We start from the raw sequence: 16,948 nt of genomic DNA, 5'->3' as shown, positions 1-16,948 counted from the left end.
CCTAGGAGGGATTATCTTTTTGTCCAGGAACTTTTGGGGGTGGGGCATGCCAGCTGAACACATGGTGGAGCACCTACAGTGTTTGATTTGCTATAAGATCACACACAGCTGTGATTGGCTTGGTTTAAAAACTTCTGAACAATGGTCTTCTTTGAGCCTGATAGTGTGAATGCGTCTGTGAGCTCCCGGTGTTCCAGTTTAAAGAGTGACCCTGTAAACTGGAGACCTCCAGCTGAACGTGTCAGTGGATATGGGAAGTAATGAATGATAATCTAAAACTGTTAAAGAAGGTAACATTCTGCACTGTTCTCATTTTTTAAGCTGACACACCGCTAAGATCTCTGCCATCTTCATGCTGGAGATAGAAGAGTGGTAAGTGTTAGCCTGCCAAGGCTGCTTTGAGCTTTTTGAAACAACTTCAGCAGACGATGGCTTTGTCACTAGCGCTTGTTTTATAAGCATTTTGACCACCACAAGAGTCTAAATTTAGTTCTGGGGTCAATTTACCCCTGAAACAGCTCTACTGGTGTCATTTTGACTGAATGGACTTTGCTTTTGTTGTTGTACCACCCTCTACCGGTCTTACAGTGTGTTGCAATTATTTTTTTTTCTATACATCACCGACTTTTTCAGTCATTGGTTTTTGGACCGTGGTGGAAAACCAAGACAAACAACAAGTCACTGGAACCATGTAGTACCTGGGAATGTTTTACCAGGAACTAAGGCCCCGTTTACATGTCAACGTTTCATCTGAAAACGCCAAAACGCAGTGAAAACGCAGTGAAGAAAATCTACGTTTACACGGAAACGCTGAGGGACTGAAAATGCTGTAGTAAGCATGCCAGGCCTGTAGGTGGTGCTATAATTGCCTTGTCCAGAAGCTGCTTTTGGGAGATCTGCACCGAAGTAGAGTTGAGCTGGTCATCTGGTGTATTGGGGAATACTAAGTTAAAAAGTGAAGCAAAAGATGCACATTTTGTTGAAAGACAGTCAGCAGATTCAGCAGCACAAGCACAACACGGTAGTTCACAAGGATCGTAACAATGGTACTGTTGTCCTGTTGTATGCGCGTGCGCGAGGCAGAGTGTGATGTCAGCGTTTCCACTGAAAACGCCGGCTTACTGTTTACACGGCAATGGTGTCAGGAGCGTTTCAGAAAAATCCCACCCTGGAGGCCGTTTTCAAAAGTTTGCGTTTTAGGTCGGCTGAAACGCCGTTTCCGTGTAAACGCAAGGCTGAAATGCAACAAAACTTTTGTGTTTCACCCTAAAACCGTTGTTGTGTAAACAGCCCCTAAAAGTATCAAAAAAACGCCTAAAAAAGTTTACCTTGCGTCTGAAGACAGAGAATGCCAGTCCACAGGCCTTGCACAGCTGTCCGGCGCTCCCTGAGCTGGTGGGGGGGTAGGTGGAGTACCCAGCACTGGGGGCGAAGCGGAAGGGCCCGGCCCCTGCTCCGAACCCCGGCTGCTGCGCCCGCACCGTGCCCGTGCCCATCACCTCGTTCAGCAGCCCGCAGCATGACGCCCACATGGACGAGGCCCCCGCCTGCAAACAACACAGAGGGAGAAACACTTTTAGATACTTTTCAAACTCAAAGAGAGGAGACGATCTTGTGAACACAAAGTCTTATGAATATGTTTCATTTTATCTTTATCATGCTAATTGAGCCACTCGCTGACTTCTTGTCCAATGTGTTCAAGTTTCTATTGACTACTACTTCCCTTCACAATGCTGTGATATCACACCTTTCTCTGCTCAGTGACATAAAAACAGCTTAAGCAGAGTCAGTCTCATTCAGAAAATGAATGAGTTAGAGAAAGGGCGCAGAGATAACGTGCAGCACATTATTGAGAGTGCTCTTTACCAGCCTGTGAGGTTAGAGATAATTAGACTAAAGTAGACTCTAAAAGCTCCTATTAATGACAATCTCCAAAGAGGGCTCCGGTTAAATTCCTCAGTCAGCCGCTGCATGGTTTGCTGCCCAGAAAGAAGCAGACAAATACTTTGTGGTGGACGTTATGATGCATTTACATCCTCGGTGAGTCTCCTCATCCAGAGAAGTTAAAGTGAGCATTCAGAGACGTGTTTCCTGACCACGAGGCCGGCCGGACGCAGGGAGCAAAGATGGCGTGATGGGAGCAACGACTCCTTGGAGCATACTGATGAGGACGGAGGGAGGGGGGAAGAACTGAGAGAAGAGAATATGTCTTCTGTTGTCCCCCCTCCTCCTCCTCCTTTCTCCTCCTCTTCCTCCGGCCTGCAGAATCAATAGCTGACATGAGCATAATGTTCGCCCTCTGTGTTCTCCGGCCCTGCGCGAGGAGGAGGGGGAGAAACAATGGAATTCACAGGGCAGTGCCACATCTCTTCTTTGCTCTGACTTGTCACAAACACCCTGTGATCTGACCTCACCCATCTGCTTAGGGAGTGCTTATGTAAGCACAGGAACGGGACACTATATGTGGAGTCACGGTGAGGAGGAGGAAGAGGACAAAAAGGAGGAGGAGGGGCAGGTTTTCCCTTTTGCAGCACCGAGGCGGCCAGGGTTGATTTTTAAAGGTTAAATCTGTCCTTACGCTGGAAATGTTGGATGCTTTGGTGGCATTTTTAGAATAGCCTGTCCTGTCAAAATAAAAGCCTCATTTAATTAACAGTGAGACAAAAAGAGCACAGAACGTCAACTTAGAAAGCTGGAGGCAGTAAATGTTGGAATCATTGCCTCATAAATGACTTTAACATTCATGTTCTGCTAATCCGTAAATGTTTCATCAGTAATATTTCACATTATACGCCTAAAATCCTTCACACACACGCTTTAGCTTCATACCCACACAGAACAGTCTTCCTAAACAAGATGAATTATCTGCCCTCAGTATTAACTTGACCTGATGTTCAGCTCCTTAAGACGTCCGGCACAGCCTCCAGTAGAAAGCCACTAAAAGGAATATTTACTGTGTTCTCCAGGACGGCGTCCGCTGCAGTCTGCCCATGAAACCAGACTTGTGTGGCTGTGAGCCAGCAGCACGAGTTCCCTCTGTCGCTTCAATTAGCACACTGTAAGCTCTGCAGGCAGGGAGTCCCGAACAAACAAGCGACACCAGCAAACATCACATGGACATTGTTTTTCTCCTTCCTCGTGGCTTTTATTCCCCCTCCAAGGCTTCATCACTTACGCAGCGCCTCCAGGGGGAAACTATTCTGTATTTATGTATTTGTCCTTCTAGTCACCTCCGGACGCTCTGAGTGACGGAATAATTGAGATATTTCTCACGTTGCTGCTGGATTTTTAACATCAAACAGGAGCTGCCAGCAGCCTTCAGTGTGCACATCAACAAACTGCGAGAGGAGGGGGAGAGTCACTGAGGCACAGATTTATACAGAAGAAGTCAACAAGCAGGCCTCATGTGGACAAACAGCGATCTGACCTCATAAAATCTGCTTTCGAGGAACAGAGCTCAAAAATTGAATCAAAATAGAGATGGAGTTGAACCATTTGGGACAGAGAAGGAGCAGAAATGGGTCACGTTGAGACAAGAACAGAATTATGTCTGACTACAAGAAAGAGGAGTTTTTACCTTTGTTCAAACAGCTTCATGAACTATTTGACTGGTTTCTGTGCTTTGTGGATGAGCTGGCTTTCTGAAGTCTTCTTGATGGTGTCTTTGAGGTTAATGAAACCGTTTCTGCTCAGGTTTTGACCATATCTGAAAGCCTTTATTACAATCTGGCCGTGTGGGGATTAGAGGCTTGTAGGAAATGAAGTCTGGATTATTTTTTTCAGAAAATAACAGATGTAAAAATTCTTTAATATAAGTTATTTATTTAGTTATTCAACCTCCTGTGGGTGTCACTGGGGTGTGAGTGTGAGGTGAATAGCTGTAGGTCAGGTGTTTGAGCCCTGAAGGGAATATATGTTTTAAACATAGGCTGTATAAACATGGACGTATCCTCTACGACGTCACCCGTCTGTTCCTGATACAGTGAAATGAAGCCAGTCGTTGGACTGGGCCATACTGGACATGATGACGCAGGCTTTGAGCTTCCTGACAGCTATAGGGTGCCTGTCAGTCACGTGAGCTGAGCTGTGCCTCTGATTGGACAAACTTGTGATCCTTTATGTTCTGAACCGCAAAGTTAGAAGAAAAATCACCCTCTGTTCAGTGTGACAATAGTGAAACTAACATTTCATATCTGAGCTGATTTTTGAACCAGGCAGTAAATATGTTATTTAACTGTTCTTTTAAGCTTGGTGTGCATGTGGTTCCTGGTCTTTCTACAGCCAGCCGATCAATCAGTGCAGATTTCCTTAATTTTGGGGGATCAGGGATCGGTGATCGGTGATCGGCCTACCTTACATATAAAACTGATCCTCCAGGAAGGTCTGACTGCCAGCCATTGTTGCTTTTTGCTCTAAGACCTAAAATTCAGGACACTTTGTTGGTTGTTTAAGTTAAAACACAAAGAGTTTATTGTTTCACAGGTATTGATCAATGATTTTCAATAAAATAAGATTGGAACATTAAAGGTTTATGCTAAGGATAGTATCTACATCGGCCTTTTTTCTAATCCGATGGCCGATAAGAAACAAATTTCAAACTTTGTTGTTGCGGCTCTGATGCAGCCGCTCCGCTGCCTGCAGTCACTACTCAGTCCCCAGCACTGTCCCACCCACAGTACCATCTGATTGGTTACAAGCAGAGCCATGGCTTGGGAAACAGCCAATCAGCAGTGCAGTTATTACAATTATTACAGTTACGTAGAAATATTTGAAAACTTTATTTACTGTAGAAAACTTTAGCTATTTATTTTTTTAAGTTTTCATTTAACTTTATAAAACATGCTGCTAAGCCTGGGAGCTGTTTAATGAACTCATCCTTAAAGGTATTTGAATTAAGTTAAGTGTTGGAGTTTGTAGTTCAAAATTTTGACACCAATATTTGCACTTTGACTGCAAATTAATATTGGCTTCAAATATCAGTTGTCGGCCTCCTTGGCTACAAATAATCAGCCTGGAAAAATCCATATATCGGTCTATCTCTTATATATGCTGTCAGTTAAAAAAATGAAAAATAAAAATCCGTATTGTCAGGTCAGGCTTTTTAAAGATGGGTGATCAGTGATCGGCCAGAATATTGTGAGCAGTGCACCCCCACTTGCTTCCATTGTGGCCGTGGTTGCTTTAACTATGCTCTGGTCTGTCCAATGATCTTTTGTTGATGATTTTTAATTGCAGTGACATCAAAGCCCATCAGCCTGGTCACTCCTGCATTTTACCTCCTGTAATCTCAGTTTTCAGCTGAGTCTTACTTCTGCTCTGAATCCAATTAAACATAGATGTCCTTCTGCAAGTTAAATAAACAGAACAATATGATTTCAAAGCCTCCTTTTAATAAAGTAAAGTACAGAGCACTGACAGTGCTGAATTTGAAATAAGTTTAACCTGAAATTCACCAGTGTGAGCTTTTCCATAGGTAAAAACAAAAGATGAAATACATTTAAAACTCACAGCAGGCTTTCTGATGCTGCTCTGTGTATAAATCCCTGCATTACAAAGCTCATTGTTGGTAACAATAATCATTAGGTACCCGAATTCATTAAAACATACTTCTCATTTCAGTGTTAATGACATTACATTGGGTTTAAATTTCTAATGCATGAAATGTGAAAGCTTGTGTCAAGATTTTTCCTTTGCTGTTTTTTCATTTATGGGAATTAGAAAAAAATTTCATCTTTTTTTTTTTTTTTTTTTCAGAAAGATACTGACATGTCCACTCAGGCAGACTACATGTCCCTGAGCATTCAACATAAAACAGTGTGACCTTAATGTAAAAATTAAATAACTTGTGTTTTTGTTAACTCCCTGATTATTTTTTTCTGTTTAAGCCTTACAAAATATTTTGATGTATTTTACACATTATGCCTCTGTATTTGATAGGCTATTCAACCCTCTGATTAATGTGTGCAATATTGTGAAAAATATTAGCAAAAAAAATGAAAAAAGGAGAACACTTTTTATGCCCTAAGAAGAATAAAAACACTTCTCAAAAAATCTCAATTTAACTCTGTATCATGGCTAAAACTAATTTTTAATCCTGTAGTGCATACAGTCAGTATATCTATCGAGAGTTTACTGCAGATACCAAACAAACTAGCCACAGTCTCTGTCTCCCTGATTTCTTTGTCTTTCCTGGCATCACACTGTCACTCACGCTGAGACAGATAGAGAAATTCAGCTGCTTCACTCTTAAGTCCTGAGAGTAATGTTGACACTTGGAATGAACTTATTCATAAGTGTCTTTTTTTAGCCTCCAGAACAGAAACAAGTGAATAATTTCTCTAAATCTGACCTATATAAACACTTCACTGATGTCTGCCGCAGCCTGCAGACGCCAAGCGCAGACGTCCGGAGAGATGTGCACATAAAACTCAAGCTGCCACCGGCTAAGTTTGGATTTGTTTCTGCAGATTCACTCAGTTTACAGCAAAGACAGGAGAGGGTTTAGCCTGGAGATTTCTTTTGGTGCATTAATAAAGAGAGATGTGATGCTACTGCACAGAGCGTCCTGTAATATTGAAACGGGACAAGGCTCGTTCACAGCACAAGAAAGAAGAATCATCTGACGTGTCTGGGATCTTTGAGTATGTTCAGGATGTGCCAGTGAATTAAAGAGAGAGGCTTTTGAAAGCAACAGAAATCTAACATCACCATCCAATCATCCAACCCTGATTAAAATGGCACTGATAACAAACTGTACAGAGAGTCTCCTGTTTCACATACAGTAAATGCACGTAAACACTTTCACTAACACACAGGGGCCAAAAAGCTGCTTTTCAATTTAAACCAGATTAGTCAATAAAACATCTCGTCCATTTTGTTTCCCTAGGACACACTGAGTAATGATGATGGGCCTCAGGAAAATGAACCGGGCTGCCCTCGTCGAATGACAAATGCTTGACCTCGCTGCACACAAAATAAATCACACTAGCAGTAGACGACTGCAGACAAAACACAGTGTTTGTTTCTACTTAAATGATAAAAGAAGATTTGTTTCATTTTGGAAGCTGAAGAAATTTACTGTAATGCTAGTGGCAATTACTCTTAAGGTACCTTTGATTGGAAAGGTAGCTTATATACTCATATGCTGCTGATCTCCAAGTGAAACACTGTTAAGATAAAGAAACAGGAGCTTTACGCACAAGCAGATCACCATATGATCAAATCAATTAAATGATTTTGTTTGTTTCTTACAATGGAGAGGAAATATGCAAAATTGACATATGTCATAATGCACACTTTTATCCTGTGTTGTGTAGTATCCACATTTAAAATCTATAGGACTACTCTGAGCGGAGCAGCCAGCTACTTAGCTTGCAGCTGCTGCTCTGGGGAAACCCTCTGTCCTTGCACATAAATTACAAACTTTCATTGTGAAAAGAAGCCAACCTTAAGGTCTCAGAGAGGCACACACACTTTAGACTAAACTCAGGACATGGATTATGGGACATGCTTGCTTAATTTTGTTGCATCTCTTGATTTAATGGGGGTTTGCATGCAAAATGAGTCACACTGATGCAGGTACCCTTGTATTCTTCCTGTTTGTTCACTATAGTGATGGTGATGATGATGATGAAGGTTGTATTTATGGCCCTGCCTCCACCTCACCTTTCACCGTCTCCACAAACCTGCCGCCACCACAGCACCACCAATGACATCATCGCCATCATCTTCATCGTTATCAGTCCTCAGAGCTGGAGCTGCCAGACAGCATCATCACCTGCTTTTCCTCTCCCCTCTCTGTGCTGCAGCACAAACACACACACACACACAAACACAAACACACACTTCTCACACAGCAGAGGGAGACTCCTGACACAGCTCACTTTGGACCTGAGACGTGAATCTCTCTTGATCACACCGAGACATCCCCCAAACATCCCCTCACTCTCTCCCACTCTCTGTCTGGATCTCATTAGAGCGGATTAGAGCCTGACGATGAATGGACGTCGCTGCAGCGGCTTTAGTCCACTGAACTATCACACTGGGGTCAAAGTAGGCTCATTAAAAGGCTACACACTGTACCTACTGTTTATCGGGACGCTTGGAGACGCAGGGGAAGCCTTGCCAGGGTGCACGCTCGCCAGGAAATTAAAAAAAAAAACCCTCAAACTGTGACAGTGTCGTAAAGGCAGAAAGGGGGAAATATGAAGGAGAGAAATTCAAATAGGCGTAAAGACGCAAGCCTGTTGATTTAATCCCGTCCAAGTGCACACGATTAATTGACATTAGGATGGAGGACACCCTGCAGCAGAAAACACCAGATATCTGCGTTTGAAACCACACCATCAACAAACCGCGGAATAGTCACGTACCTTCATTGCACCTCCCGTTCGAGGAATCTGCCGAGTAATGTCAGGACGACGACCATCGCAAGTGCACAGGGAATCAAACCATTACGTCTTCCCTCTCCTCTACAGCTGCCTGCCTGCCTGCCTGCCTGTGTGTATGGAGTAAGCATAACGTAATGGCAAGCAGAGCCGCAGCCAACCACAGCACGCGCCCAGGAGCTGGTATCTTTAGCAGCCAATCCGCGTGGACACAGGGCGCCGGAGTGGGCGGTCAGTGCGCGTGCAAAGGAACGCATGTGTGAGGATGACAGACGCATCATGCTATTTTCACAGCTTCGGGTTATTCTGTGGTGAATTAGCAGATTTTAACCTGTGCGTGTATTGATATTGAAAGGAGATAAAGCACCATATTTTTATTTTTAGGTTAAGAGAAAATATTTTGCATGTTGATTTATTTCAAAAGGAAAAAACAAGAAATATTTTATTGTATTATTTCGTTTGTGTGTTTTTTTAATCGATTGAAGACTCCTAACTTTTCTTTTTTCTCATGCATTTCTCATCTCTTTCAGAGGATTGATGATCCCCCTTTTATAACACATGCACACTTCGTTTTGCACCAACACTAAATGCGTCCACAATCTTATTTACCGCCATGTTTAGCTCACAGTGCGTGTTTGCATGTGTGCCTGCCCGTGTCAGTGCGCGCGCCGTCTGCAGTAAGGAGATTAGAGGGGTTTTCTTGCATGCATCGCCAGTACCGCTGTGAGCCCACAGGGGGCAGCAGATAACGCTTCCACCGCATCATTATTATCAATGAGACATAACTGAGCCGCAGGGGGAGGAAGGCAGCCCGTGCTCTTCATTATCCCCTCCCTGTGTAATGCATCTGAAATTACACAGATTTTAAAGTCATGCAGCTGTTGCAGCGGATCAGCACGGGGCAGAAAAAAGTACTTTCAAGGTGCTGAGGAATCACAATGATGCAAATGGAGTTTTAATGCCGCTTTAATTTCTCCGCCATTCGCTCAACATCAAACAGGAAGCCTACTATGTTGATTTTATTTCCACACAAGCATATTAAGAGATATGCGGAGGCCTGCAGGCCAGCAGTGACACACTTTACAGCTTTAGATTTGGCCTGAATATTCAGTCCCCAGGCTGAAACATCAAAGTTGTGTTGAAGTATGAACGTGTGAAAAAAACTTCTTTCTCATTTGGAAAGAGCAAACATATTACTCATGCAGCCGTAACTTCACCTTTTACACCGTGTCTCAGAAACTCTTTTCTGTTTTTTTTTTTCCTAAACACATCCGTCTTTGAGAGTCCTTCCTCCACCAAAATGAGTGATGGATAATAAGATTAAATTTACAAAGCCAACAGCATTGAGACTTGACAAAGTGAAAAATTCACAGTCATATCTTCCATTTCTGAAAACTGTGCCCATTTCTGTAAATACTCCATATATGTCACTGCCAGTGGTTTTTAGAGGGACTATGTCTTCAGGAAAAAGTAGATCCAAAGAAGTCTGTCAGCAGATAATCCAATAAAATAACAATAACTGGGAAACTCTCTGTTTTATCCTAACTTCAGGCAGAGTGATTTTTAGAATGTGGGAGAACAAACACTCCGACTTGAACCATTTGCTTTCAGCCAAAATGTGTTTTTATTAAGTTATGAAGTAGGCTGAAATTAATACTGTCTCTTTATGATGAAATAAATGTATATAAACATAATAATTAAAAAAGAATGACTAGTTATTTTTGTCCAAGATTTTCAGTGAGATGAAGGTTTTCATGGATAACAGCACGCTGCAGATACAGCCCCTCTCATGTTTAATCGCAGGTATATGCATACATTTGGATTTTCTGTCAAGGTGCAAATGAACAAAAACTAAAGGAACATCTCGCTTAACTTCATTTTGATAGGCTACTTTTATAAAGTTCTGTACATTCTGCAGAGACTCAGCCTAAAAACTGATGTTTAAACAAATGTTTTTATCGTGATCTGAAATCCAAGAGTTTAAAATGCATATAAGAGGACACACAACTAGATTAAAGTTATGAAATAGTGAAGAAAAGTCAAACCAATCAAACTTTATTCATAAAGTGCTTTTCATACAGAAAAAAATGCAACCCAAAGTGCTCTACAGTACAACTAAAAACAATCACACATGCCACCCTTTGCCCACCCAACCCTACAACCCCCAGTGAACAGTGACACACTCACCCACACACACTCAAATGGTTCAGATTGCAAAATAAGAAACATTTGTGGCTAAATATAGTCTTAAATAACATCAAGGAAACAATCCTGATAAAATACAGATCCTGATCTGGTCATAAAAAAATCCAAATATTTTCCCATTACACCCCCTAATGGAGAACATTTTCCTTCAGAAGAAGCAGAGTTTGCTGATGTTTACACAACTGACCACTTATCGTCTTGTATCAAGAGACAATTGAGGGACAGGTGAGGTTTGATGTCTTAAGTCTTTAATGATGGCACAAGGATGTTTAACCATACTCAGTTACTGATTTTTACAGATATCAAAAGAAATAGTTCATATATAGAGCCTTCACATGTCCCTCTCATGTTAATGTATATATCACTAATAGCTTCTGGCGATTGGTCATTTCCATAAAATCTCTTTCAGGAAAACTTTGGACACCCCTGCTCTGAGTGATACACACTGTAATAAGAGAGGAAACTGAAACCTCAGACTGGAGACACTGACTGCACTTGGACAAGACAAAATCAGCAAAACTTGGGTGGCGCCAAGACCAATACAAACACAATGTTTCTCACAGGAGCTAGAGGAGCCACGAAAGTGAAAAGAGGCTCCTTATGATGATTCTTACCTGTATCCAACATCAGTTTATTCTCACAAAGGACTTCATCACACAACAAACTTCAACACCTGCACATGTCAGAGCATTCACAGCTAAACAATATTTATGTCAACCATGAAGCTAAAGGACCAGGAGTGAGAAAACACAGGGGATGAGGCGTATGATCTTATAGACATTGCATAAAATGTGAAATATATGGATTCTACAATCATTTTAACAAAATTCAAAGTGTTATTGTCTCTGCTGATGACCCAAAGTGTGAGTTTCATGCACCACCACTGAGGCTTCAGGGATTTTGAATCATTCTCATTTTCATTTTGAACCCCTTGACGTACATGATGCTGACAATAAATTCTTGAAGTAAATGTTTCTGGAAATCTTTTTTTTCTCTCCCTATGACTGAATCAGATCTGAAACATCTGTAACATCTGGTGAAAATGTTTGTGAAGCTCTTTTAGTTCCAGCTTTGGAGGGGGCTGAGAGCTGAGAATCAGCGTCATGTTCTCAGAACCAAGTCTGTGCGTAAATGAAGTGAGTAAGTTTCACGGGAAAGATTTTTAATGAAGTATTTGTGAAGATCTTCAGACATTATGTCAACAAGGACGTAGGCTGAGTAAATCTGAGATGGAAAGTTTATGTGAACACTTGTCAGACTGACGAGCACAACACCATTCGTCCTGTTGATGCCTCTTCAGCTGTTTACCGTTTGTTTTTCTTAATTCAACAATCAAACAGTTTCAGTTTCCTCCCTGACTTCACAGAACATTGAAATGTTTTTGGAAACTTTTTTATCCTTTGCAGATGAAAGACATCTTAAAGAGCATTTCTCGGTCCATAGCATTAAGGATAGCTTAATTTCATTTTTATGTTTATTTTTTATTTTATTTTATTTTATTTGTAGTAATTGAGTAATATTCTGTTCATTCTAAAGAAGTGATTCAAAATTTCCTCTCTCCTTCACTTACCTCTTTTTAAAGGAAAGCCTGATGTAGTTCATCAAAGTTCTTTAAACAAACGTACAAGCACCTAATGCTCCATCAACAAAGCATAAAGTGCGTCCAAGTTTTAGTCATCGATAGAAAAACTACTTAGAAGATTTTTTGACGCAACAAACCTCCATTAGATCAAAAAAAGAAAATGACATTCTGACAAGTCTAGAAAAAATAAAATGCGAAAAAAGTATATATAAAAAATGTACATATTCAACACAAGAATGTCAGCTTGGTTCACTGAGTGTGGCTAACACTAGCAGAGCTAGCACTACCCCTTTTTGGTCCTCTCTCTAGAACAGCACTAACACTTTAATTTGCTTTATCTCCATTTTGTAGATCAAGATACTGACAAACAACCAGTCTACAAAATGTTATCAGTAATCTGTGCTCGTTTACATCCAGGTAGTAGAGTCTTCTAACTTTGTTGCTGTAGTCATTAATATGAACTGCAACCAGCATTTTTGTAAACAATACACCATAAAAAGATATTAACTACTGGTCTAACATTTAAACTATTCTGCTGCTAACAAGTAAATCCTGACTTTAATAATTTCTTGGACAAAATCCCAAATTTCCTCTACAACCAAAAAGTTAGTTATTCCTGTTTGAGCAATGGGACCTCTAAAGCGGGTGTTCCTGAACTTTTCAGTCTTCTCTCTCGGTTCATCAGACATGGAAAATATTGCCAACGTTTCTTGAAGACAACTCTGGTGCTGAAATCTCACTAACTTTCCCATTAAATTAGTCAAAACGGTGAAATTAGTGAAGTTTCAGTAGGGGATGCACCAATACAATCTTGGTGTCTGGAATTGATCTGATCCATGAGACGGATCTAATCGATTTAGGTTAATGCCCTTCTGTGCTCCTGAGCTAGAAAAGGGAGAACTACAACAGCAGCTCACACTATGGATGTGTTTCGTGGATCAACAACTCTCACAACTATCCATATGTGCAAGTTTAAAGTTCACACTTTGATTATACTTTTTGTTAGCGTTGGAGATTTGCTCACCACTCATTTACACATTCATAATCCCATAACATCAGACTAATACAGTCATTTTGAATTTATTTTTGTTTCATTTTGGTTTTCAAAGTTAAAGGAAAAAAAAAAGCAAGTGTTGCCAAAACATCATTCACAGTTCCATCCTCATATCAGGGAACAAAGAGTATTGAATTGATACTGGTATCAGATCACATCTGTTTTGCTATCACCCAATAAAAAAGCCCAAGGATTGGTTTGGGTATCGGGTCTTAAAGTTGGATCAGTGCATACTAGGTTTAAACTGTGGGAAACTGGAGGCAGACTCTGCAATATTCATCTTCTTCTTTAACGGCCTGCTGCTGATACCTATGCTCAGTTCCCACAGAGCTACTCCGTGTTCAGCCTGTTGCACAACTTAAATAGAGACTCAATGTGACCCACTCATCTCTGCTTCTACTCAAACGGTTCACGAAAAAAGCCAAGCAGGTCGAACACATAAGGGTCAGAAAGTCATGAATTTACGGGAAGCAACACACAACATTGGCTTGTTTTTGGTTTCTTTTTTGGATTCCCTGTGCTCCAGGGGGTGTTTTATGGTCCATCAACCTCAGAAATTATCAATGGATGAAAACCAGACGATAAGTTCAAACAGAGCAGGGAGAATAATAAGTCTGGGAAAAAATCCAAACACCACATGTTTCTTCAGGATTGTGCAACATGAGCAATAAAAATCACACAGGGGGAGCACGAGCACCTTACAGCTACCACACACACACATTGACACACACATTGACACACACATTGACACACGCTGACACACATGCACACACAGGCCAGATGTTGCAGATGTTGTTGAACACGTGAATGTAGATACAGGAATATACACACATTGGAGACAAATTATATCCCCAACTCCTCCACAAACATTTCTTCCTTTAAACTTTTCTTGAGCGGATCCAGTTTGTGTTCTCTGTGTACTAACATTTACAAACTGTGACCTTGACTCAAACACTGATAACAAGTTTCCTCACAGTTCTCCGGCTGAACTTAGACATACTTTCACAGTTTACAAAAAACTTTCAGCTGGTTCTTGTCCCCACAAGCCCTGCACAGAGCAGCCAAGCAGAGAGAGCTGAGCTACCATTAACCACCTCTAGATGGAGCATGTGGGCTTTCACAGACAGGTCCAAGAACTGCTCACTGAACAGCTCATCAGTGAAATACTACAGATCACACCAAATAAGGGAATTAAAAAACAAGGCGCAAAAAATCCTTAGAGGCAATACTTATTTCAAAACATTTTATTCTAATACTTAATTAATACATATCTGTGTTAAACACAAGTAAGATTTAAAGCATTACTTATATTTTACCATCAGGGGAAGATTTGAACTTTTTTTTTTAATATGGATGTTTACTTTAATAAATGTAAAAATTAAACAAAATATAAAAATCCATTTTTTCCCCCTCTAAGATTACTTTTACTGAGAAAACTGATAGATACGACAAAAAATGTAATGGTAATTTCTTTGGGGAACTGGACACTGGAGCTGGAATATTTTAACTTTCTGTTATCATAACATAACTGAAAGGGGATTCTTGCACTTGTGATGGGGTATTTCATCTGTCAAGTGCTGTGTGAGAAATGTTGGAGTCCCAGGGCCCTCATTCAGCAGTGACTGACTGTAGTACTTCAAGGCTCAAATGAGGAGTTTTTAGCAAGTTATTAGCAAGAAGACTGAAACTTTCTACATCATAATTGGTTACACCTTTTTACTATTTCAGTTGTAAAAATTCACATATATATACATTTGACTCCTAGGTAAGCAGAAAGAGATTATCTTGTCAAAAAGAAAAACAAAAACAACAAAAACATAGTAAATTTAATGAAAAACAAACATATTCATTTTTTTGCTGGTATACTTATATGTCTGGAGAATTTTCTCACACGTAAAATGTGAAACAAGCCAACCTAGCCTTTTATTTGTAATTTATCTTTGTCTGATAGCACCATCCACTGTATGTTGTATAAACATGTTTCTGTGACATCAGCCATTTGTTTTTGACTCAGAGTTTTGAAGCCTGTCATCAGCAGATTGTTATAGGAAAACTGACTCAATTTAAAGCTTTTTTTTTTTTTTGCATTTGAATGACCTAAAGACGCCCACAGAGCACTTGTCTGTCAGTCAGGTTAGCTAAAACTCCTAACTTTAATAACTTTGAAAATAGCGATTTATGAAAAACCCACACTTTACTGTAAGCTATTCACACCAAAAGTATATTTTGAGCCAGGCAGTAAAAATGTTTAGTTAATGGAGGAAGCCTTCCCCTCAGAGGTCCTCTTCACAAAAACCTCCTGATTTACTCCAATGAGTCAGAACCTCTGGGACGTGGATATCTCATGTTTACATGTTGCTGGATGTTATTTATGTCTGGTTTTAGTATAGGACAAATTCTTAATTTGACGATGTACGACAGCTTGAACTGTTTACCAACTGCTATGGGACATTTTTCCTGCCCTGCACTTAGCATAGACCAGTAAATATTGGACTTGTCCAAACACCTTTGGGAATGTTTGTTGGCAGCCAACAGTTTAGCAATGTTGCTGGACAACCATACAAATGTTTGAGGCAAATATTTTTAATTTACTGCATTTTTGTTCCAATTTGTTACCTGGAGTGATGTCAATTCAACAGAGTTCCTGTCTTATAACTAATAAGGTAGATGAAAACATCATGTTCAAACATTACTTCATCACATCACTGTGATTAGCACCAAAACAAAGCACATTTTTAAAAACTTATTCAACCAGGGTAATAGTTTGAGCTAAGTTTTAGTGTTTATCATGGTATGACTGAGTGGTCTGTTTGGTTAAACTTTGCAGATATACTGCTGTACTAAGTCACAAGTGTAAGCAAATTTGTATTTTTGCAAAAAAAAAAAAAAAAAAAAAAAAATCTTTTCTAAACATTCTAAATGCTGTAATCTGTATAACGGAAAAAAGAAAAAAGCAAAGGAAACAAACAAAAAAAATATTGATTATGTATGCACACGCAACATTTCCACTAGAAAAAAAGTTTCCAGTGGTGCAGAAAAATCTGCGACCAGTCATAATTTGTGACCCCATCGCTGTTTGCATGATGCTCCAATGGCGTACATTTTAGGGTTTGACAGCGAGGTACAAGAAGAAATATCAGCTCATTCAACATCTCAGAAAATGATGAAAAGCACTCAGACCAACTGATGCTCTGAATCTAGAGGCTGTCTCCTTTTCTCCCTCTGTACGTGTTGAATTCCCCCACGTATGACCACAGGCTATTGTCACGTATCAGTTGGAATAGTAGCTCTGTTGCGTTGGTATAAGACCTCAGACACCTGTGCTCGCAGTAGCAGAATTTTCCTTTCCTTACGTCAATGGCGTAGTCCGGATCGGACAGACTTGATGGCTACAATATGCACGTAGAAGGTTTGAATACTGATTCAACTGGTGGGTGTACTCAGTGATGACTTGGTGGTTTTAAAAGTAGTGACATAGATTAAATGGTGTGAATTCTACTTTGGCAGAGGTAAAATTACACACTTGAAAAAAATGCAAGTACCAAAATAATCTATTGAATTACAGTAGCTTGAGTATTTTTCATTTGCCCTTGCAAAAAAGTAACCCTTACCCTAACCCTAACCCTAACCCTGAAATGCTAGTTTTGCCATCTGCACACACTGTACGCGGATTCAATTTTGTTTGGAAGGTATTAGGAAAAAGAATTTGTCCAATCAGAG

General features: G+C 40.3%; 1 protein-coding gene across 4 annotated transcripts in view; it reads right to left on the bottom strand.

Annotated features, from left to right (window-relative positions):
• rnf34b (ring finger protein 34b) overlaps positions 1–8,520 on the bottom strand; it is a 28,480-nt gene extending 19,960 nt beyond the window's left edge. The window contains exons 1-2 of one of the 4 annotated variants that reach the window (XM_074690806.1): positions 8,373–8,520; positions 1,329–1,547 (exon numbers count right to left, since the gene is read on the bottom strand). In XM_074690806.1, coding sequence (XP_074546907.1) covers positions 1,329–1,547; positions 8,373–8,378 — 225 coding nt within the window. In that variant the 5' untranslated portion in view covers positions 8,379–8,520. Of the gene's footprint in view, positions 1–1,328; positions 1,548–2,033; positions 2,128–2,887; positions 3,126–8,372 lie in introns of those variants that run through there. The other 3 variants (XM_074690807.1, XM_074690808.1, XM_074690805.1) reach the window with 3 other exon arrangements.
• Between the last annotated feature and the right edge of the window lie 8,428 nt (positions 8,521–16,948).

The sequence above is a fragment of the Halichoeres trimaculatus genome, unplaced genomic scaffold (genome assembly GCF_033239565.1).
Source record: "Halichoeres trimaculatus isolate MK-OKI-2021-1 unplaced genomic scaffold, fHalTri1.1 fHalTri1_scaffold_16, whole genome shotgun sequence".
Classification (NCBI taxonomy): domain Eukaryota; kingdom Metazoa; phylum Chordata; class Actinopteri; order Labriformes; family Labridae; genus Halichoeres; species Halichoeres trimaculatus.
Note: the sequence above shows the minus strand (reverse complement) of the source record. Positions and strands in the feature narration are given on the sequence as shown.